The 19,111-nt window shown below is 42.8% G+C and overlaps 1 protein-coding gene across 1 annotated transcript in view; it reads left to right on the top strand.

Moving 5' to 3' along the window:
• The first annotated feature begins 8,637 nt into the window (after positions 1 to 8,637).
• MKRN2 (makorin ring finger protein 2) overlaps positions 8,638 to 19,111 on the top strand; it is a 28,297-nt gene continuing 17,823 nt past the window's right edge. The window contains exon 1 of the mRNA XM_042979535.1: positions 8,638 to 8,752. Coding sequence (XP_042835469.1) covers positions 8,727 to 8,752 — 26 coding nt within the window. The 5' untranslated portion in view covers positions 8,638 to 8,726. The remainder of the gene's footprint in view (positions 8,753 to 19,111) is intronic.

Below are 19,111 nucleotides of genomic sequence, written 5' to 3' on the forward strand. Positions count from 1 at the left end.
ACCTGTGGGTTGAAGATCCGAAATGGCTCTAAATCTTGGTGCAGGGCTTCATTAAAAAGAGTACGAGAATTTTTAAATCCTTGGGGGAGTCGTGTCCAGGTGAGCTGTCCGGCTTTTCCCTCTTCAGGATCAGTCCATTCAAACGCAAATAGTGGCTGGCTTTGTGGGGCCAGCGGGATGGCAAAGAAGGCATCTTTTAAGTCCAGAACTGTATAATACACCTGAGAAGGGGGAAGCAGACTAAGGAGAGTATAAGGGTTGGGTACAGTGGGATGAATGTCCATTACCCTGGCGTTTACTGCTCTTAGGTCTTGAACTGGCCAGAAATCGGATGAGTTAGGCTTCTGGACAGGAAGAAGCAGAGTATTCCATGGCGACTTGCATGGGATCAAAATGCCAGAGTCGCGCAAACGCTTGATGTGAATAGCGATTCCCCGCCTAGCCTCCCGGGACATGGGATATTGTTTTACTCTTACCAGAAGGGCGGATGCCTTAAGTTCCACTATTATGGGAGCTTGATAAATTGCCAGCCCAGGTGGATTGGTTTCAGCCCACACATGGGGGAAATCCGCTTGGAGGCTTTTAGGGAGGGGATTGACAGCATGGACATTTTCATTAGGCACTGGAGTGAGCAGGCCCTCTTCCCCAAGTGGCACAGTCACCATTATTGTTGTTGGGCCATCCTGGCCGACTTTAATATGCATACCCCCTTCAGTGAATTTCAAAGAAGCTGTTAGTTTATGCAGTAGGTCTCTAGTAATCCACGGTAGGGGCATTCAGGCATGATTAGGAAAGAATGTGTAACAGTTTTACGGCCTAAATCTACTTGTCGGTCAGTGGTCCATTTACAAGTCTGGGACCAGTTCCTCCTTGCACCAGGGTTGCCCCTGGCCTGGTGGAGCCCGGATCTTGTTTTAGAACTGAAAATGTTGGCCCAGTGTCCACCAAGAAGGTCTTAGGTTGTCCCCCTATATTAACAGTAACCAACGGCTCAGAAGGGGCCACCGAGCTGCGGCCCCGTCAGTCGAAATCGACTCCCATCACAGATACCTGGGGTGGCCCAGTTTTGCGTTGGGCTAAGTTGGGGCAATCCTTTTTCCAGTGTCCCTCTTGTTTGCAATATGCACACTGATTTTTTTCTTAGTGACACTTTAACCCTTTGTTTATCTTTTTTCTTTTGTCCAGACCAGAATTCTTTGGGCGTTCTGGGTCCTCTTCCCTCACGGGCATCCAGGACGGCTGCCACCACCCTGCTTAATTTTTTTTTTTTTTTGTCTGTCTTTTTTCCTGAGAATCCCTATTGTTGAAAACTTTTCGGGCTATTTCAACTAACTCAGATAAATTTTTTTTCCTTCAAACCCATCTAATTTTTGTAATTTTTTCCGAATGTCTGGGGCTGCCTGTGAGACAAAAGCCAGATTTAATGCCCTACTATTTTCAGGTGCCTCAGGGTCAATAGGGGTAAAGGTGCGGTACGCCTCCATGAGCCTTTCTAAGAAGGCCGAGGGGCTTTCCTCAGCTCCCTGAATTACTTCTGTTACCTTAGACATGTTTGTGGGCCGGCGGGCGGCCGCTCGGAGACCTCCCAGTAGAGTCTGGCGAAATAGGGTTAATGATCGCCTACCGTGAGGAGTGTTTGGGTCCCAATTCTCAGGATGCGAGGAAGGAAAAACTTCCTCCAGCACAGCAGGATCCTCGGTGGGTTGCCCGTTTGGCCCCATCACTAATTTTTGGGCCTCACGACGGATCTTATCTCGCTCCTCAGTGGTGAAGAGAACCTGCAAGAGCTGCTGGCAGTCATCCCAGGTTGGCTGATGGGTCACAAATATAGTTTCAAGAAGAGAAATTAATATTTGGGGTTTCTCTGAGAACGAGGGGTTTTGAAGCTTCCAATTATAAAGGCCACTAGTGGAGAAGGGTACATAAGTCATAAAGGGTTGGATATCACCCTGCAGGGGTGACCCCGGACAAAGGGGTAGGGCAGCGGGAGGGGGGTGGAAGGGAGTCCTTGACTGGGTGTGAGACAAGCTCAGGGGAATGTCCCGACTCGGGCTTGCCTCCTGATCTGAAGCATCTTGACCCGTATTTTTTTTTTGGGCGAGAACTATAGGGTGGCGGGTGGTAAGTTTCTTCTTCTTCCTCCGGTGCAGGTGATAGAGGGGGCAGCCGCTTAGTCCCGTTAAGATTCTTATTTTGAGCTCCAGATGGGCTGCCTTTGAGTGGTAAAGCCTGTACTTTAGGGAGGCAAGGGGGAAGGGGAAGGAGAAGTTTTAACCAATCAGGAGGGTTTTCGATGAGGGTCCTCCATGCCCCAATATATGGGATTTGGTCTTCGTGCCTAGAAAAGACAATATCATGAAACTTATATACCAATGTAAGGTCAAAGGTCTCCTGTGGAGGCCATTCCACCTGAAAGCTGGTCCATTCCACCTCGCAGAGAATTCGAAGGACTGGCTTCTTAACGTGGAGGCCGAAAACTGAGGTAGCTCTCTTATAGTCCTGGAAATGGGTTAGTATGAGACTCAGAGGGGTGGGGGTACTCTGATTTTGACCCATGACAAAGATAGGCAGAACTGACAAGGACGCACAGACAGTCAACAGGAAGAAGACAATTAAGACATGAAGAAAACACAAGTTTGAGATCTCTAGGCCAGTAGGCCGTGGCAGCCACCTGAAAACAGGATCCTCATTGACAAAAACCAAACCAAATGGGGTCCACCAGCGTCCTGGTAGGATCCCTGACTCTGGGTCTATAGCCGCGTCCAGCAGACCCTCCTGAGTCATCCAAATGGCGCGCCCCAAGAATTCCTTACCTCTCCCAATCCCGAGCTTCTTCCCAGGGGTCGGCAGAGCAATCCGCAGAAAGGGCCCTGTTTCAGACCTTTAACTTTCTGGCGGAACAATCCGAGGAAAGGGCCCTGTTTCAGACCTTTAACTTTCCCACGGAACAATCCAAGGAAAGGGCCCTGTTTCAGACCTTTAACTTTCCCGGCCAATGCACCAAATGTTGCATCCACACGACTCCTGAAACAGAATGCTACGGGCACCAGTGACAGTCACAACAAAGTTTATTACAATGAGAGGCAAGGCCAACCAATCGGGACCAACACTCTTGATGAGAGTGCGGCCCCGAACAGCCGGGGGACAGAGTTTTTATAACCAATCACATCGTTTTATCATCACCTGGGAACAAAACAAAGAAACAGGTTCCAGATGAGTTAACAGTTGCCTAATGAGGTGTTTACTTTAGACTTTCTGCCTCTAAGTTGCAACCAGTGGATCTCCTTGACCCTGCCTCTGATGCTCTTTTCTTTGAACTTTTGTTTCCTTAATTGGTGAAGCCTAATTTACAAGGGTATGAGGCGTAGTTTACCAGAGCAAAGCAAGGCTGTTATCTCTTAACCTTCAGTGTCAACACAAAGCTGTTATTTTTCAAGCTAAGCATTAGCCCTACACTACAATTTAACCCTTACACTCTATCTCTCTGTCTCTCAAAAATGAATAAATGTTAAAAATTTTTTTGAGTGCCTGGGTGGCTCAGTTGGCTAAGCATCCAACTCTTTTTTTTTTTTTTTTTTTTGAGAGAGGGCACAAGTGAGCAAGGGGCAGAGAAAGAGGGAGAGAATCCCATGCAGGCTGTGCACTGTCAATGCAGAGCCCATGTGGGGCACAAGCTTATCTGAAGTGGGGCTCAAGCTCACCCCATGTGGGACTCGAACTCATGAACTGTGAGATCATGACCTGAGCCGAAGTCACTTGCTTAACCTACTGAGCCATCCAGGTCCCCAAGTGTCAAACTCTTGATCTCAGCTCAGGTCTTGATCTCAGGATCATGAGTTTGAGCCCCGTGTTGGGCTTTGCACTGGACATAGGGCCTACTTAAAAACAAATTACAAAAAAACTTAATATTTATTTATTTTTGAGAGAGAGAAGGAGACACAGAATCTGAAGCAGGCTCCAGGCTCTGAACTGTCAGCACAGAGCCCCAGGTGGAGTTTGAACTCATGAACCATGAGATCATGACCTGAGTCAAAGTCCAACACTTAACCACTGAGCCACCCAGGCACCACCTCCCTAACCAAAATTTTTTTTCAAGTGTGTAACCAATGAAGAAAAATATGGAATAATGGAAAAAACTAATCCAAAGGAATACAAGAAAGGAAAAGTAAAGAACAAATAACAGATGATATAAATGGAAAATTAATAGCAAGATGGTAGATTTAAATCTAAGTATATTACATTTAATGTAAATGGACTAAGTAATCTATTCAAAAACAGATTATCAAGCTTGAAAATCAACTATATACCATTTATAAGAAATATAGTGTAAATATAAAAACACCTGGTAAGTTGAAAATAAAAGGATGGAAAAAGATATACCATACAAATGCTGTCTGAAAGTAAGTTGATATGATTATGTTAATATCAGACAAAGTATACTTTAAGACAAGAATTTCTAGGCATTTCCTTTTTAAATTAGCGCTCTCAGAAACAGCTTTTATACATTTATCTTTACAGTGTATTACATGCACCCCTGTGTGGTCAAAACATTCTTTCACTGAAAACATTATCCTGATGCAACAAACAACTAGCATTCTTAGAACACCTTTTTTAGACATGTCTTACAGGCACTGTATGTCTCACATACAGTGTAGTGAATACTGATATAGCACTGTCCTGATTCACATGTGCAACTAGCACAAAACAGGACATTTCTTAGTAACATGTGTTGGCAAAGCAGAAGATAGAGCAATCTTACATTTATTTGTTTGAACCTAAAAAACAGCTTCAAAATGTATAACTCAAATAATGACCAAACTTAAAGAAGAAAAGACAATTCCACAGTGGGGTAATACTAGAAATGAATATGAATCAATAAGAAAAAGATAACTAGAAAATACTCAGTAGTTTAGAAATTAAATTACACACTTCTAAATAACTTATGGGTCAAGGAATAAACCATGGAAATTAGAAAGTTATTTGAACCAAATGGTAAGGAAAAGATGACATAAAAACTTGTGGAACACTACTAAAAGTTGCTTAGAGGGAATATTATAGCTTTAAATACATAAAAAAGAAGAACTTTTGAAAATTTGTAATCTAAACTTCCATCTGAAGAAGATAGAAAATGAGTAATTTGAATGCAAAGAACACAGAAAAAGGAAATAGTCAAGATATAAGCAGAAATCAGTGAAATAGAAAACACATGTACAATAGTCAAAATGAACAAGGCCAAAAGTTTGCTTATTGAAAAGATTAACAAAATTGATAAATATCTAGTTAGTCTGATTTTTAAGAGATAAAACATTAATAGTAATATCAATAGTGAAAAGGCGACATTATTACAGATCCAATGGACATTTTAAAAAAGAAGATATGAACAACTCCATGACAATAAATTCAACAATTTAGATGAAATGGACTAATTTATTTGGGGGCAGAGGGAAGAGAACTTTCCAAACCTGCCACACAAAGAGAAAATCTGGAGTCCTATATGTAATACAGCAATTAAATCTTTAATTAAAAACCTTCCTATAAACTGAGGAGATGGCTTCAGTAGTAAATTTTTCCAAATATTAAAGGAAAAAGTTAAAAATTATATTACACAGACTTTTCTAGAGATGAGAAAAGAGTGAGGTATCCAAATTCATTTTATGCTTAGTTCAAATATCAAAACCTGACATGGACATTACTGGAAAGGAACACTACAGACCAACACACCTAAACACAATATTATTATCTCTCAACACACCTAAACACAATATTATAAATAAATAATAAATAAATAAACAAAATCTGATGATTTAAAGAAGGAATAATATGCTAAGGGGGGTATGTCTGAGGAATTCAAGGTTGGTTTAACATTTAAAAAATCAATCAATATAATTTAACACATTAAGAGAAGAAAGGATAAAACAATATGGTTTTCTCAATAGATTGGGGGAAAAAAGGATTTGATTTAAAAAACAGACATGATTAAAAAAAAACAAACTTTAAGAAAACTCGAAAGAGAAAGAACTTCCTTAATTTGATAATGGCTTCAAAACCCTTAGGCTAACATTTTAATTAATAGTGAAATATTAAATACTTTCCCAGAATTCAGGAAAAGGATAAGGATGTCCACTATTACCTCTTCTATTTAAAATTACACTGAAGGTGTACCAAGTGCATTCAGTGGTGCACTAAAGGCGAAAACAAAACAGAACAAAACAAAAAAACAAGATATAAAGATTGAAAATTGTTATTATTTGCTGATGGCATTATTGTGTGTGTAGAAAATCCAAAACAATGAACAAACAGCCCAGTAAAATTAATACATGAATTTACCATGGAGAAAGCAACAAATGATTAGGACATTTTAAAAAATACCTTTTACAATAGTGTAAAAAAAAAATCGTCTAGATACCTAGGAGTAAATCTAATAAAGGTTGTTGAATACTTACACACTGAAAACTATAAATTTTCCAATACACTCCCTATATTTCTGAGAGAATTTCAGAAGTTCCAAGTAATTGGAAGTATATGCCATGTTTATTAATTAGAAGATTTACTATTTTTACAGCAAAGTAAAAGAATAACATATGGCTATATACAATAGTACAGATAGATCAAATAGACATAATATTGGTCAAAAGAAGACACGACAAAAGAGTACATATTGAATTATACCATTTATATCAAGGTCAAGAACAAAACTAATTTGTGTGATAGGTGAGAACAGTTACCTTTAGGAGGTATTGACTGGGAAGAGGCATAAGTGAGCCGTCTAGGGTATAGATAATGTTCTTCATCTTGATCTAGTGATGAATTCATGAGTGTATACCCATGTAAAAAAATTCATAGAGGCATAGATGTGTTTTGTACATTTTAGTCTGTTATATCTCAATGTTTAAAATTTTTAAAGAGAAATTTTTTTTAAAGCAATGGGAAACCATTGAAAGGGTTAAAGGTGAGTGACATGATCCTATTTATGTTTTAAAAAATATGTTTTGGGTGATAACTTACTGGGAGAGGGTAGGAGCAGAAGGAGGAAAAGCAGGTAAGAGGCTATGGCACAGGTCTAGACAAGAAATAATGGTTGTTTGGACTGGAACTGTTATGCCCAGAATTCGTGATCCCCAAAGACCACCAGGGAGCCGAGTCCGATGCAAAAGCAAAGAGCCTTTATTCGACCTAGCTCGAGCTCAATCCCCTACCTGCACCGACGCAGCGGTGAGATACTGGGGAGAAAGAGCGAGTTTCAAAAGAACAAAGGTTTTATTGGGGCCTGGGGCAGTTGGTGAGATAATGGCTGTGGCCCCAGCCGATTGGCTGGGGAAGGGTCCGAGTCCTGTTAGGCAGGTGAGCGGAGGTTACTCAAGGGGAGGAGGCGTGGTCAAGGTGAAGGACACAGAACAAGATGGAGTCAGCCAGCGTAGGCCTGCCCTTTCAGAACCATGAGGATGGAAATGGAGAGAGTGATGTGTAGAACAAAAGCAAAAGAAAAAAATTAAATTTCCTTACAACTTACAGCCCATTTACAAGTTCTTGAGATAGGCCAAGAGACCTTCCTCTAGGAACTCAACTGCCTTGATGTTAATACTCTGCAAAGGGCAAAAGGCCATCTTAGCTTAACATTATCCCGCTCCTCCAGGATCCTGTGAGTCTCCTTTAACATCTAAATATTCCTTTGGAAACTTCCTTTATTTCTACCCCCCAAGGTATATGTTAGCAATCATCCTCCAAACATAGGGCCCACTGATACACATCCAAAAGGTGTCATGACTAAGGTTTTACTAGACAGAAGTAAATGATCTTTTCCTCATAGCTAGCCCCTCAAGGTCCTGGAAACCTTGCTTCCAAATTCCTTAGACACTTACACTATCCCTAACTCCCTCCTAACTTGAAGGTACATAGTCACTCCTCATGATCCTCGAGCAGCTCTTTCTGCCCATGGGTCCTGTCCCCAAGCTTTAATAAAACCACCCTTTTTGCACCAAAGATGTCTCAAGAATTCTTTCTTGACCATTCACTCCGGAAACCCCAACATGTCCACATCAAGAAGATGCACTGGAGAGAGGTGTGGGAGCAGGATCTGCAGATACAGAGAACCAGAGGAAAGTGTCAAGAATATCTTTTGGGGTTTCCACCATAGGAAACGGAAGACGAAAAGCCGGGGTGAGGGGGGGGGGGCGGAATGGAAAACCTGGGGTGGGAGTAGATATCTTGGAAAAGAGCAAATGGGAGGGAGCTAAGGAATTCCTTAAGTGGGAGTGGAGGTCTGGCCTGGCGGGAACAGTCGAGGCAGGGCCTGAGATGGGGGCCTAGGGAATGCAAGTTTGGGTTCTAAGGCACATTTGTAATTTACGCACGCATTGGAGGGGTGGGAGCTTGGCCTCCTGAGGTGTAAGGAGTTTCTAAGGACCCGACACAGGGCAGGCCGGTAGAAACGACAACAGGAATAAGACTGGAAAGAGTAGGTCCCCAGCCAGGCCCGCTTGGGGACCAGGAGGCTCGCAAATGCCTGACCCAGAGCTCTTGGATGGGAGGTCGCCCAGCCTCAGCCCTCAGGCGGAACCAATTATGACGGCGGTGAGGTTTCCGGCGGGCGCTACAGAGATGCCACACGGAAGGGGCGGTGTACGCCGGCGTGACGCGGCCGCGCGGGATGGGCAGGGCCGAGGCGACGACGACGGCGGCGAGAGCGAGAGACGGTGGCGCGACAAGGGCCCTCAAGCCCGGCCACCATGAGCACCAAGCAAGTCACTTGCAGGTTAGTGCGGGGGGTCCAGGAGTAACGGGCCACTTCGCTTTCCCTTCGCCCCTCCCAAGCCCCCGCTCCGGCCCCTTGGCGGCTGGTGCACCCCAGCCCCACTACCAGGGAAACTGAGGCTGAGCGGATTCTTGAAAAGTTGCTCAGCTGTTCGCGGTCCGGCTTTCCTGGGCGGAGCTCGGGCTGCGGCGGGAACCGGTCACCTGGCGTGTGTGTGGCTATGTGTTTGGGATGAGACCCCAGGTCAGGCCAGCGCCGGGGCCTGTGAGCTGGAAGGACGAGCTAGCCAGGGCCGTGCAGGTCGCTGAGGCCTGAGGGTGGGGGTGGAGCCCTTGGAACTTGGAGTTTAGCTGGAAAAGGAGATTTGGAATTGGGTAAAGAGACGCTAAGTGATCGTTTGCCAGTGGGGATACCACGCAGGAATAGGCTATTGATCTATGATCAGGGCCTAGAACGAGCTGGGGTCCCGAAAGGGGTCTTCGTTTCCCAAGAGTTTGAAGATCTCTGCGGCCTAAATTTGCAGACTCAGCAAATAAGAATTGTGCGGGGGAAATAAAAATGTCGGGTAGCATTTACTGAAAGTTGGTGAAGTGCTTCGCATATTTCCAAGTGCTCTATATTCATTGTCACTAGACTTCACAATAACACTGCCAGGAAGATATAATTCCCATTTTACAATACAGGAAATTCAGATTGAAAGAGATTAAGTGACACTCTTACTGAGACACCCATTTATGTGGAGAAGTACAACGGTAATGGATGGATGGTGTAGAAAATTCGAAACCGGATGCTACACTGCGACTGCTCCTGTGAAGCAGAAAGAGCTTGGTTGTGTAACACCCTCGTTCCTTGGTGAACTTGTGGCTTACCAGTCCTGGGTTCCTAGTCTTGTTGGCCTGATACTTGGACAGTACAAATTTTAATAACTGGTTTCAGTGTGTGGGAAACATTGCCCCCCAAAATCAGTTGTATAGTTTGATTATGTAATGAACAGTTTATTAAATTCTCATCTATGTTGTTACTTCTTAATTAGCATGAATAATTGAGAAGGGACTATGTAAAAAGTTTTCGGTTAGTATTAATATGTATTAACTGTTCAACCAGTTTATCCAAGGCCATGGCTTATATGAAGCAGTAGTCAGAAATTTGCACTCAGTGTCTACAGAAAATAGGTTATCTGTGTTAGAAATATCTTTTGTGAGACCTGTTTGTGTTCATTTTTATTTGTATGAAGCAAGCGTTGTGTGTAATTGTATAGCAGATTTTGGTTACTCTTCTTAAGATGTGTCCACAAAAGAGTACACATTTGTGTAATGCTTTATAATTGAATTTTAACTCTTTATAGTATCTAGTTTTACAAATAAGGACTTGGAACTTACTCCTAACTTCACATTTAAATGCAGGAGCAAAAACTTAAATCAAGATCATCTTGTTTTTTTTTCCTTCTGCACTGAGATGGCCTAACCTGAAAGCTTTAATTTAATTTAACAGGGGCATCCTGCAGGATGTTGTTGCATATAAACTCAAGAGTGGGTTGGAATGTTGGAAAGGGATCACTTCTGTTTAAGTACTGATGTTTGGTGGAGCCCTTAAAATGCACTGGGTGCTCTAATGGCCACATCGCCTGTAACCCAGCAACCCTCACTGTTCCACAGATTGTGAAACCAAGCCTGTGCACTGAAGTGATTGCCTGAGGTCATTCAGCTTCTAAGTGGCCAAGGTGTGGCATCGGAGCCCATGCGCTCATTGACCCGATGACATCCAAATAAATTTGAGAAATGATAAAGTTTCTTCACTACAGGAATTTTTAAAGCTATTCATATGTGCCTATGTAAGGAAAATGCACGTAAAAATATATAGAAAGTAAAAGAAGTTTACTTGCAAAAGGGTGTGAGGGAGTCCAATCTCACAAGGACTGCGTCACCAAATAAAAAAGTAGAACACATTTAAATGAAAAGAAACTGCAGTATTACCTAGAGTACCAAGTTCACATCAGTGTTTCATGGTGGAAAAGCTTCTCACATTGTATTATCTTTACAAAAGTCTTATCTCCAGACATTGGTAACTCACAGGAAATGTCCAAGATAGGATTTATTTTGGAGACCAGGCCTTAACAGGGTGCTCAGCTGTTTTGGATTTATCTGAAGGTGAAAAGTGTTTTTTGCTTTGTTTTCCTGGCTGTGGCATGTGATGTACATGCTTATTCTGAATAGCAGCAGGACAGAGTTTAAGTTTTGCCTTTATTCTGATATGCAGACATCTCTAAGAGATGGATGTTGAAATGCTAGGATTCCCAAATTTGACGACAAAGACACTCCATATGTTTATTGCCTGGAATGGCAAGAATGGCTACTCACACAGTTGTGCTGTCAATCAGCTCTTCTGATTTCTCCCATGCCACTCTATCCACAAACAAGCTGGGAATTATTTTTGCTGATTCTTCTTGCTAACTATTTTCCCATGTCTTCCAGTCTGTTTTTAAAGTCCTGGTGCAGCTCTCTCCGCCCCACCCCTGCTTGTGCTCTGTGTCTCTCTGTCTTTCACAAATGAATAAACATAAAAAAAAGGTCGGGGGGGGGGGCACCTGGGTGGCTCAGTTGGTTGAGCATCCGACTTCGGCTTAGGTCATGATCTTGCGGTTCGTGAGTTCGAACCCCATGTCGGGCTCTGTGCTGACAGCTCAGAGCATGGAGCCTGCTTCAGATTCTGTGTCCCCCTCTCTCTCCGCCCCACCCCTGCTTGTGTTCTGTGTCTCTCTGTGTTTCAAAAATGAATAATCATAAAAAAAATTTTCTTAAGTCCTGGTGCAGGCCTTTATGATAGCTTGGTAACCACTTTCTTTCCTTCTATGATAGAGGTTCCTTTGTCTTATCATCACTAGGCAAAGACCTAGAATTTGTTTCCTTGGAACATCAAGCTTGGAATCACAAAAAATGAGGGACCTTGTCAGCCAGTAAGTGGTAGAAGAGCTTGAAATCTGGAGTTGGGCAGTTCGGGATTCTGATCCTGCTACCACCTGTGCCACAACTTACTCATCTATAAAATGGAGATGGTAACGCCTAACCCGCGGAGTTAGTTAAGGGATTAGACAGTAACAGCAAACCATCATAGAGTGTTTTTTGGGGTGGTAGGCCAAGCATTTACATGCATGGTCTCAGCCAGACCTCAAAGTCGTCTATCACAGAAGTCTAGGGAGCACAATTATTATATTATGGTTGGGGAAATTGAGGCTTGGAGATTTAAATAACTTGCTCATGGTCATATAGCAAGGTCTCTGATTTCACAGTGTTAACTATTACACTATACTTCATCCCTACGTCTCTTAACATTTGTTTCAGGCCTACCACCAGGCCCAGCATTAACCCCTTTACCTGTCACTGGATCTGTTATCACATGCCGTACAGCCATAAAATTTAAGTCTGAAAATATGTAAGGAAATGTAAAGAAAAGTGACACTGAGAATGCAGATTACCCATATACTCAGATATGATTTGCAGAAGCATTTTGCTAAAGATATGCACCATTGAAAGGCATGTAAGAAACTAAATTGAATTTGTTTGGTTCAGTCCTGCGCTGCAGCTAGAGCTGCTAGTGGTTCTGTGGCTAGAAGTGAACCTGATGTCCTTTGCAACATATTTTTTTGTTTTGTTTTGTTTTAACGTTTTATTTATTTTTGGGAGACAGAGAGTGACAGAGCCCAAGCAGGGGAGGGGCAGAGAGAAAGGGAGACACAGAATCCAAAGCAGGCTCCAGGTTCTGAACTGTCAGCACAGAGCCCGATGCAGGGCTCAAACCCATGAACCGCGAGATGATGACCTGAGCTGAAGTCAGGCGCTTGACTGACTGAGCCACCTAGGCGCCCCCTGTCCTTTGCAACATATAGTAGCTACGGTCCTTTGGGGTCACCCAGGATAACAGACCCTTTTGGGGTCCCCCCGAGAAATCTCCCTACTCTGAGTCTCCAGTTATGCACTGTGCCCCTTCATACTACTCACCCCCTTCCCATTCCCCACCCCAGTTCATGTCTCAGCCTTCTCTCTAGGAAGATATAAGGGATGGTTTGACCCATCCCTTAAGATTGAATAGTTGGAAATTCATTACAAGGTGCAGTATGAGAGAGGCCTGGATTAAACTTAGTATAACATAGATGGGGAGGGATAGCTCTAAGCAGTTGACAAGATGCTCCAAAGGACAGGTAGGATGTGTTCAAACTAGTTTTCTGTTTGTTGCTGGGGAGTGGAAATGATGACATATGCTACAAAAATAGGACTGAGCTGGCTTCATTTCTTACATAACCCTTATTTCATGCTCCCCTTGAAGGCACTGCACTGATGGTGGTCTAGAAGTTATTTTTGAAGCTGTTTAAATCTCAGCTTAGTCACTTACAGAAGTGAAATGTCTTGCATGAAGTCACCAGCTTATAAGTGACTAATTAGAAGCTCTAGTTGATGGTTAAGTGTTTGTTTTCCTAATGGGGAAGAGAGTGAATGAGCAGAGTTTGGAAGGCAGATTGTCTGAAGAAGACTTACGGGAGGTGGTAGAATTATAAAAGGCACCCTTGTAGGACCACGAAGAATCTGTCCTCTTGTATGCCTGGTTAACAAATAGTATTTGGTAGAGAACCTCTGGTAGTCTCCTACTCACCTTTTCTGTTTCTGTTTCTTTTTCTTTCTTTCCTTTCTGTCTTTTTTTTTTTTTTGAAATCTTTAGTGTCTCCAAAGGAAACTATTACAGAAGTATTTATTAGATCTTATTTTTTGTGGACCTGTTTATATAGCCACTTTGAGCCTGTTCTCGTCCAGTATTTATGAGTTTACTAATCATGGTAGTAATCTGTCTTTCTTTGTCATTCAGAGTTGGCTCTTGGTGCTGAATTTTTTTTTAACTTTTATACCTCCAAAGATCTAAGATTGCCATACTTAAGGACTATTGAAATAATGTAGTCTTGTAGTGTTTCTCAAAAGAATTTTTAAACTCTTTAGAAGTGTAATATACTTTTCTGTCCAGGATCTGTACATCCAGAGATTGGCTGGAAAGATTCACAGGACTCAGCACATGTAGGCTCAGAAATTTTTTTTTTTTAATTTTTTTTTTAATGTTTATTCATTATGGAGAGACAGAGCATGAGCAGGGGAGGGGCAGAGAGAGGGGGAGACATAGAATCTGAAAAAGGCTCCAGGCTCTGAGTTGTCAGCACAGAGCCTGATGTGGGGCTTGAGCTCACAAACTGTGAGATCATGACCTGAGACGAAGTCGGACGCCGAACTGACTGAGCCACCCAGGCATCCCATGTAATTTGGTTCTCTTGGTGAACTTAGAGGTGGCTCATGCTAGTCAAACTGAGAAGAGACCTAAAAATAGATACCCTTTCCTCATTTTCCTCGGAGAAAAGGAACCGTCAGGTGGGCCTAGTCAGTACTTCCTCTGCTTCTTGGGAGATGGACAGGTGAGGAAAGTTGGAATTGTGTTTAGTGAGCAAGGAGGGATTGAAGGTCTTCACATCTTGTGGCTTCCAGCTGAGGCAGCCTCCCAGGCCTATCGCAGAGGCTGATGTGCCGCATGAATTGTCACTTGTGTTCTCTGGCATCCCTTCTCTGGAAAGGGCATTCTCAGCCTCTTGGGCCTTTCTGACCTACCTTACAGACCATTGCCTTCTTTCTGTTGCCAAGCCTTTCTCTAGGTCCAGGCAGAGCCATTAGGTTTAGGCTTTCTGTGTTCAGTCACATTTCCTGATGTTCCAGCTGTGCCTTCCTGAAGTTGTTGCCAGGCTGGCTTCATTAGAGACCAGATGTTCCCAACTGTGTGTTTAAGAGCACTAGCTCTCTCGGGTCAGAGGCCTCAGGCTGGGAAGCAGCATACTATTCCTGCCACTGGTGAGTCTTAAGGGTTGAAGGAGGGAAAGTGCACTTAGTAGGCTGGAGGAGTGAGAAGTCTTGGGCTGGTCCACGAAGGAAGGCCGCTGAAAACAATTCAGTGCAAAAGGTGGGCTACAGTGTTTTTGACAGGGGCCACAGCATGGGTAAAGGCAGAGTGACAGGGAAGTCAGTTTTGGTTGGAAAAGGTCAGGGTATCTGGGAAAATCGGAGCTGGGGACCCCCTCCTAGCAATTTGACCTTCTGTAAGTCTTCACTGGTCTCTGAGCCTCAGCTTCCCTAATTGCATCATGGGTGTAGTGGTACTACAGTATTGCTGGGGTTAACTGAGCTATTGAAGTGAACGGGCTAGTATTGATAGATCTACTGTTCAGTAGATCTTCGGTATTTTTTCACATTTCATGTATTTCTCATAATATACTCTTTCAGAGGGAGGGAGAGCCTTCCTTGCCCAAAAGTCTTTATTCAAGAGGCATCTGAGTTACTAGCCCTCTCTAAAAAAGATAAATTGTGAAAATCATATAGAAGAGGGAGGAAATGGGTAAAACCAGAAGGTTGTGAGTTGATAATGTGGAAGCTGGTGCTGGGACATCTTGAGAGTTCATTCTGCCATTTGGTTTACTTTTGTATATGTTTCATATGTGTTTGGAATTCTCCATAAAATGTCTTTTTAAATAAGTTAAAACATGGGTTCACAGATAAAGCTCCTTTACAAAGCAGCCTCCTAACAGGCTCTTCCCCTGCACTTTCAGTCCTCTTCAAATCTGTCTTCCATCTTGCAGCTCAAGTGGCTTTTTCTGAAAGAGGCCTGGGAAAAGGTGTGTATGATAACTGTACAAGCATGCCCCAGAAATAGTGCATGTTCGGTTCCAGGCCACTGCAGTAAAGCAAATTTTGGAATCAAGTGAATCAAGTGAATTTTTTGGGTTTCCCGGTGCATGTAAAAGTTACGTTTATCCTGTAGTCTATAAAATGTGCAATAGCATTATGTCTAAAACACCATGCACATACCTTCATTTAAAAATACTTTTAGGAGTGCCTAGGTGGCTCAGTTGTTTAAGCATCTGATCTCTTGATCTCACTCAGGTCATGAGTTCAAGCTCCACATCAGGCTCTGCACTGATAGCATGGAATCTGCTTGGGATTCTCTCTTTCTCCCTGTCTCTTTGCCCCTCCCTCACTTGCTCGCTCTCTTTCCCTCAAAAATAAATAAGTAAACTTAAGGGGGAAAAAAGACAAAAATGAAATTTGGCCCCATTGACTCTCTTTTTATAAACCATTTCTCTGCAGCATGTGATGCTGTGTGATAGCATTTTGCCCACAACAGCACTTCTTTAAAAATTGGGAGTCCAGGGGCACCTTGGTGGCTCAGTCAGTTAAGCGTCAGACTTCAGCTCAGGTCCTGATCTCATGGTTTGTGAGTTCGAGCCCCGCATCGGGCTCTGAGCCTGGAGCCTGCTTCGGATTCTGTGTCTCCCTCTCTCTCTGCCCCTCCCCCTCTTGTGCGCTCTCTCTCTCTCTCTCTCTCTCTCAAACATAAATAAAATGTATAAATAAATAAATAAATTGGGAGTCTATCCTTTCAAACTCTGCCACTGTTTTATCAACCAAGTTTATGTAATATTCTAAATCCTTTGTTGTCATTTCACCAATCTTCACAGCATCTTCACCAGGAATAGGTCTCCCAAAATCACGTTCTTTGCTCATCCATAAGAAGCAACTCCTCATCTGTTTTAAGTTTTATCATGAGATTGCAGCAATTCAGTCCCATCTTCAGGCTCCACTTTTTTTTTTTTTTTTATGTTTATTTATTCTTGAGAAAGAGACAGAGCAGGAGCAGGGGACGGACAGAGAGAGAGAGAGACACAGAATCTAAAGCAGGCTCCAGGCTCTGAGATGTCAGCACAGAGTCCGGTACAGGGCTCTAACCTTCGAATTGAGAGATCATGACCTGAGCTGAAATCCAATGCTTAACCCACTGACCCATCCAGGTTCCTCTCTCTCTCTCTCTCTCTCTTTTTTTTTTTTTTTTTTTTTTTTAATTTTAAAACTGCTTATATTTGAGAGACAGACAGACAGGATCTGAAGTGGACTCTGTGCTGAGAGTGGAGAACTGACGGGCTCAGACTCACAAACTGTGAGGTCATGGCCTGAATGGAAGTCAGATGCTTAACTGAGCCACCCTGGCACTCCTTCAGGCTCCACTTCTAATTCTAGTTCTCTTGATATTTCCACCACATCTGTAGTTAACTTCTTCCCCTGATGTCTTGAACCCTCAATGTCATCCATGAGAGTTAGAATCAGTTTCTTCCAAACTCCTATTAATGGTGATATTTTGACTTCTTCCCATGAATCACAAATGTTAATGGAATCTAGAAGGGGAAGCCTTTCTGGAACCAGGTTTTTAATTTACTTTGCCCAGACCATTAGAGGAATCACTGTCTGTGGCAGCTATAGCCTTACACAATGTATTTCTTAAATAGTAAGACTTGAAAGTTGAAATCACTTCCTGATCCTTGGGCTGCAGAATGGATGTTGTGGTAGCAGACATGAAAATAATAATTAATTTCGTACATCTCCAGCAGAGCTCTTGGGTGACCAAGTGCATTGTCAATGAGCAGTAATGTTTTGAAAGGAACCTTTTTTCTGAGCAGTAGGTCTCAATAGTAGACTTAAAATATTCCGTAAACTACATTGTAAACAGTTGTGCTGTCATCCAGTCTTTGTTGTTCATTCATAGATCACAGGCAGAATAGATGTAGCGTAATTCTAAAGGGCCCTGGGATTTTCATAATGGTACATGAGCACTGGCTTCAACCTCAAGTCACCAACTGCATTAGCTCCTAACAAGAGAGTCGGCCTGTCCTTTGAAGTTTTGAAGCCAGGCATTGACTTCTCTCTAGCTAAGAAAGTCCTAGATGGCATCTTCTTCCAATAGAAGGCTGTTTTGTTTTTATTGAAAATCTGTTGTTTAGCCACCTTTGTTAATGATCTCATCTAGATTTTCTGGATAATGTGCTGCAGCTTCTACATCAACACTTGCTGCTTTACCTTACACTCTTATGCAATGGAGACAGCTTCTTTCCTTTAACCTCATGAACCAACCTCTGCTAGCTTCAGACTTTTCTTTCTTTCTCCCTCCCTCTTTCTTTTTCTTTCTTTCTCTTTCTATCTATCTATCTATCTATCTATGTTTATTTATTTTGAGAGAGAGCATGCACACAAGCTAGGGAGGGGCAGAGAGAGAGAGAGAATCCCAAGCAGGCTCCACACTTAGCGCAGAGCCCCATGTGAGGCCCAGTCTCATGACTGCAGGATCACAACCTGAGCCAATTCCAAGAGTCAGACACTTAACTTGAGCTACCCAGGTGCCCAGCTTCAGACTTTTCTTCAGCAGCTTTCTCACCTCTCTCAGCCTTCACAGAATTGAAGAGAGTTAGGGCCTTGCTGTCAATTAGGCTTTGGCTGGTGTTATCTTCTCTCCAGCCTAAAACTTTCTCCATATCAGTGCTCAGGCTGTTTGGCTTTCTTATCATTTGTGCGTTCACTGGAGTAGCACTTTTAATTTTCTTCAAGAACTTTTCCTTTGCATTCACAACTTGGCTAAATATTTGGTGCAAGTGGCCTAGCTTTTGGTTTTTCTCAGTTTTTGACATGCCTTCCTCAGTAAGCTGAATCATTCCTAGCTTTTAGGGTAAAGTGGGAAACTTAGGACTCTTCATTTCACTTGAACACTTAGAGGCCACTGTAGGGTTATTAATCGGCTTGATTTCAACACTGTGTGTCAGGAAACAGGGAGCCACCCAAGGAAAGAGAGAGAGATGGGGAACGGCCTGTTGGTGGAGCAGTCAGAACACACACATTAATTGATTAAATTTGCCATCTCATATAGACATGGTTCATGGTGCCTCAAAACAATTACAATAGCACCATCAAAGGTCACTGGTCACAGATCACCATAACATATAATAATAATAATGAAAAAGTTTAACGTCTTACAAGAATTACCAAAATGTGACACAGACAGATGTGAGTAAATGCTATTGGAAAATAGCACCAACAGACTTGCTCGAAGCAGGACTGCCACAAACCTTCAATTTGTAAAATGCAGTATCTGCAAAGGACTATAAAGCAAAGTATGCCTGTAAACAGTTTTCTTTATGACAGAACTCTCAGAACCTTTCCTCTGCTACTCTCTGTTGTAAATCTCTGAGACAGACTAGATTGTGCCATTTCCTAAGTTGACTTGAACATTTGTTATCTCTTGTTTTGAGATGCACTCATCAGTGTCTCAGCTGACATAGGGTAAGTTGGAGCACAGTGAAATGATGCTCCAGCGTCATCTCTCGGCAGGCCTGTTTGAACCCCCTACAGTGCCTCTCTTCTGTGCATTTTTCTTGCTGTTCTCTCTTTCCTCTCTCCCACTGGCATCCCTACCACTTTGCAGACTCTGCTTGGACCTGACCTCCTCTGGGATGTTGCCCTC

This window comes from Panthera tigris, chromosome A2, assembly GCF_018350195.1.
Source record: "Panthera tigris isolate Pti1 chromosome A2, P.tigris_Pti1_mat1.1, whole genome shotgun sequence".
Classification (NCBI taxonomy): domain Eukaryota; kingdom Metazoa; phylum Chordata; class Mammalia; order Carnivora; family Felidae; genus Panthera; species Panthera tigris.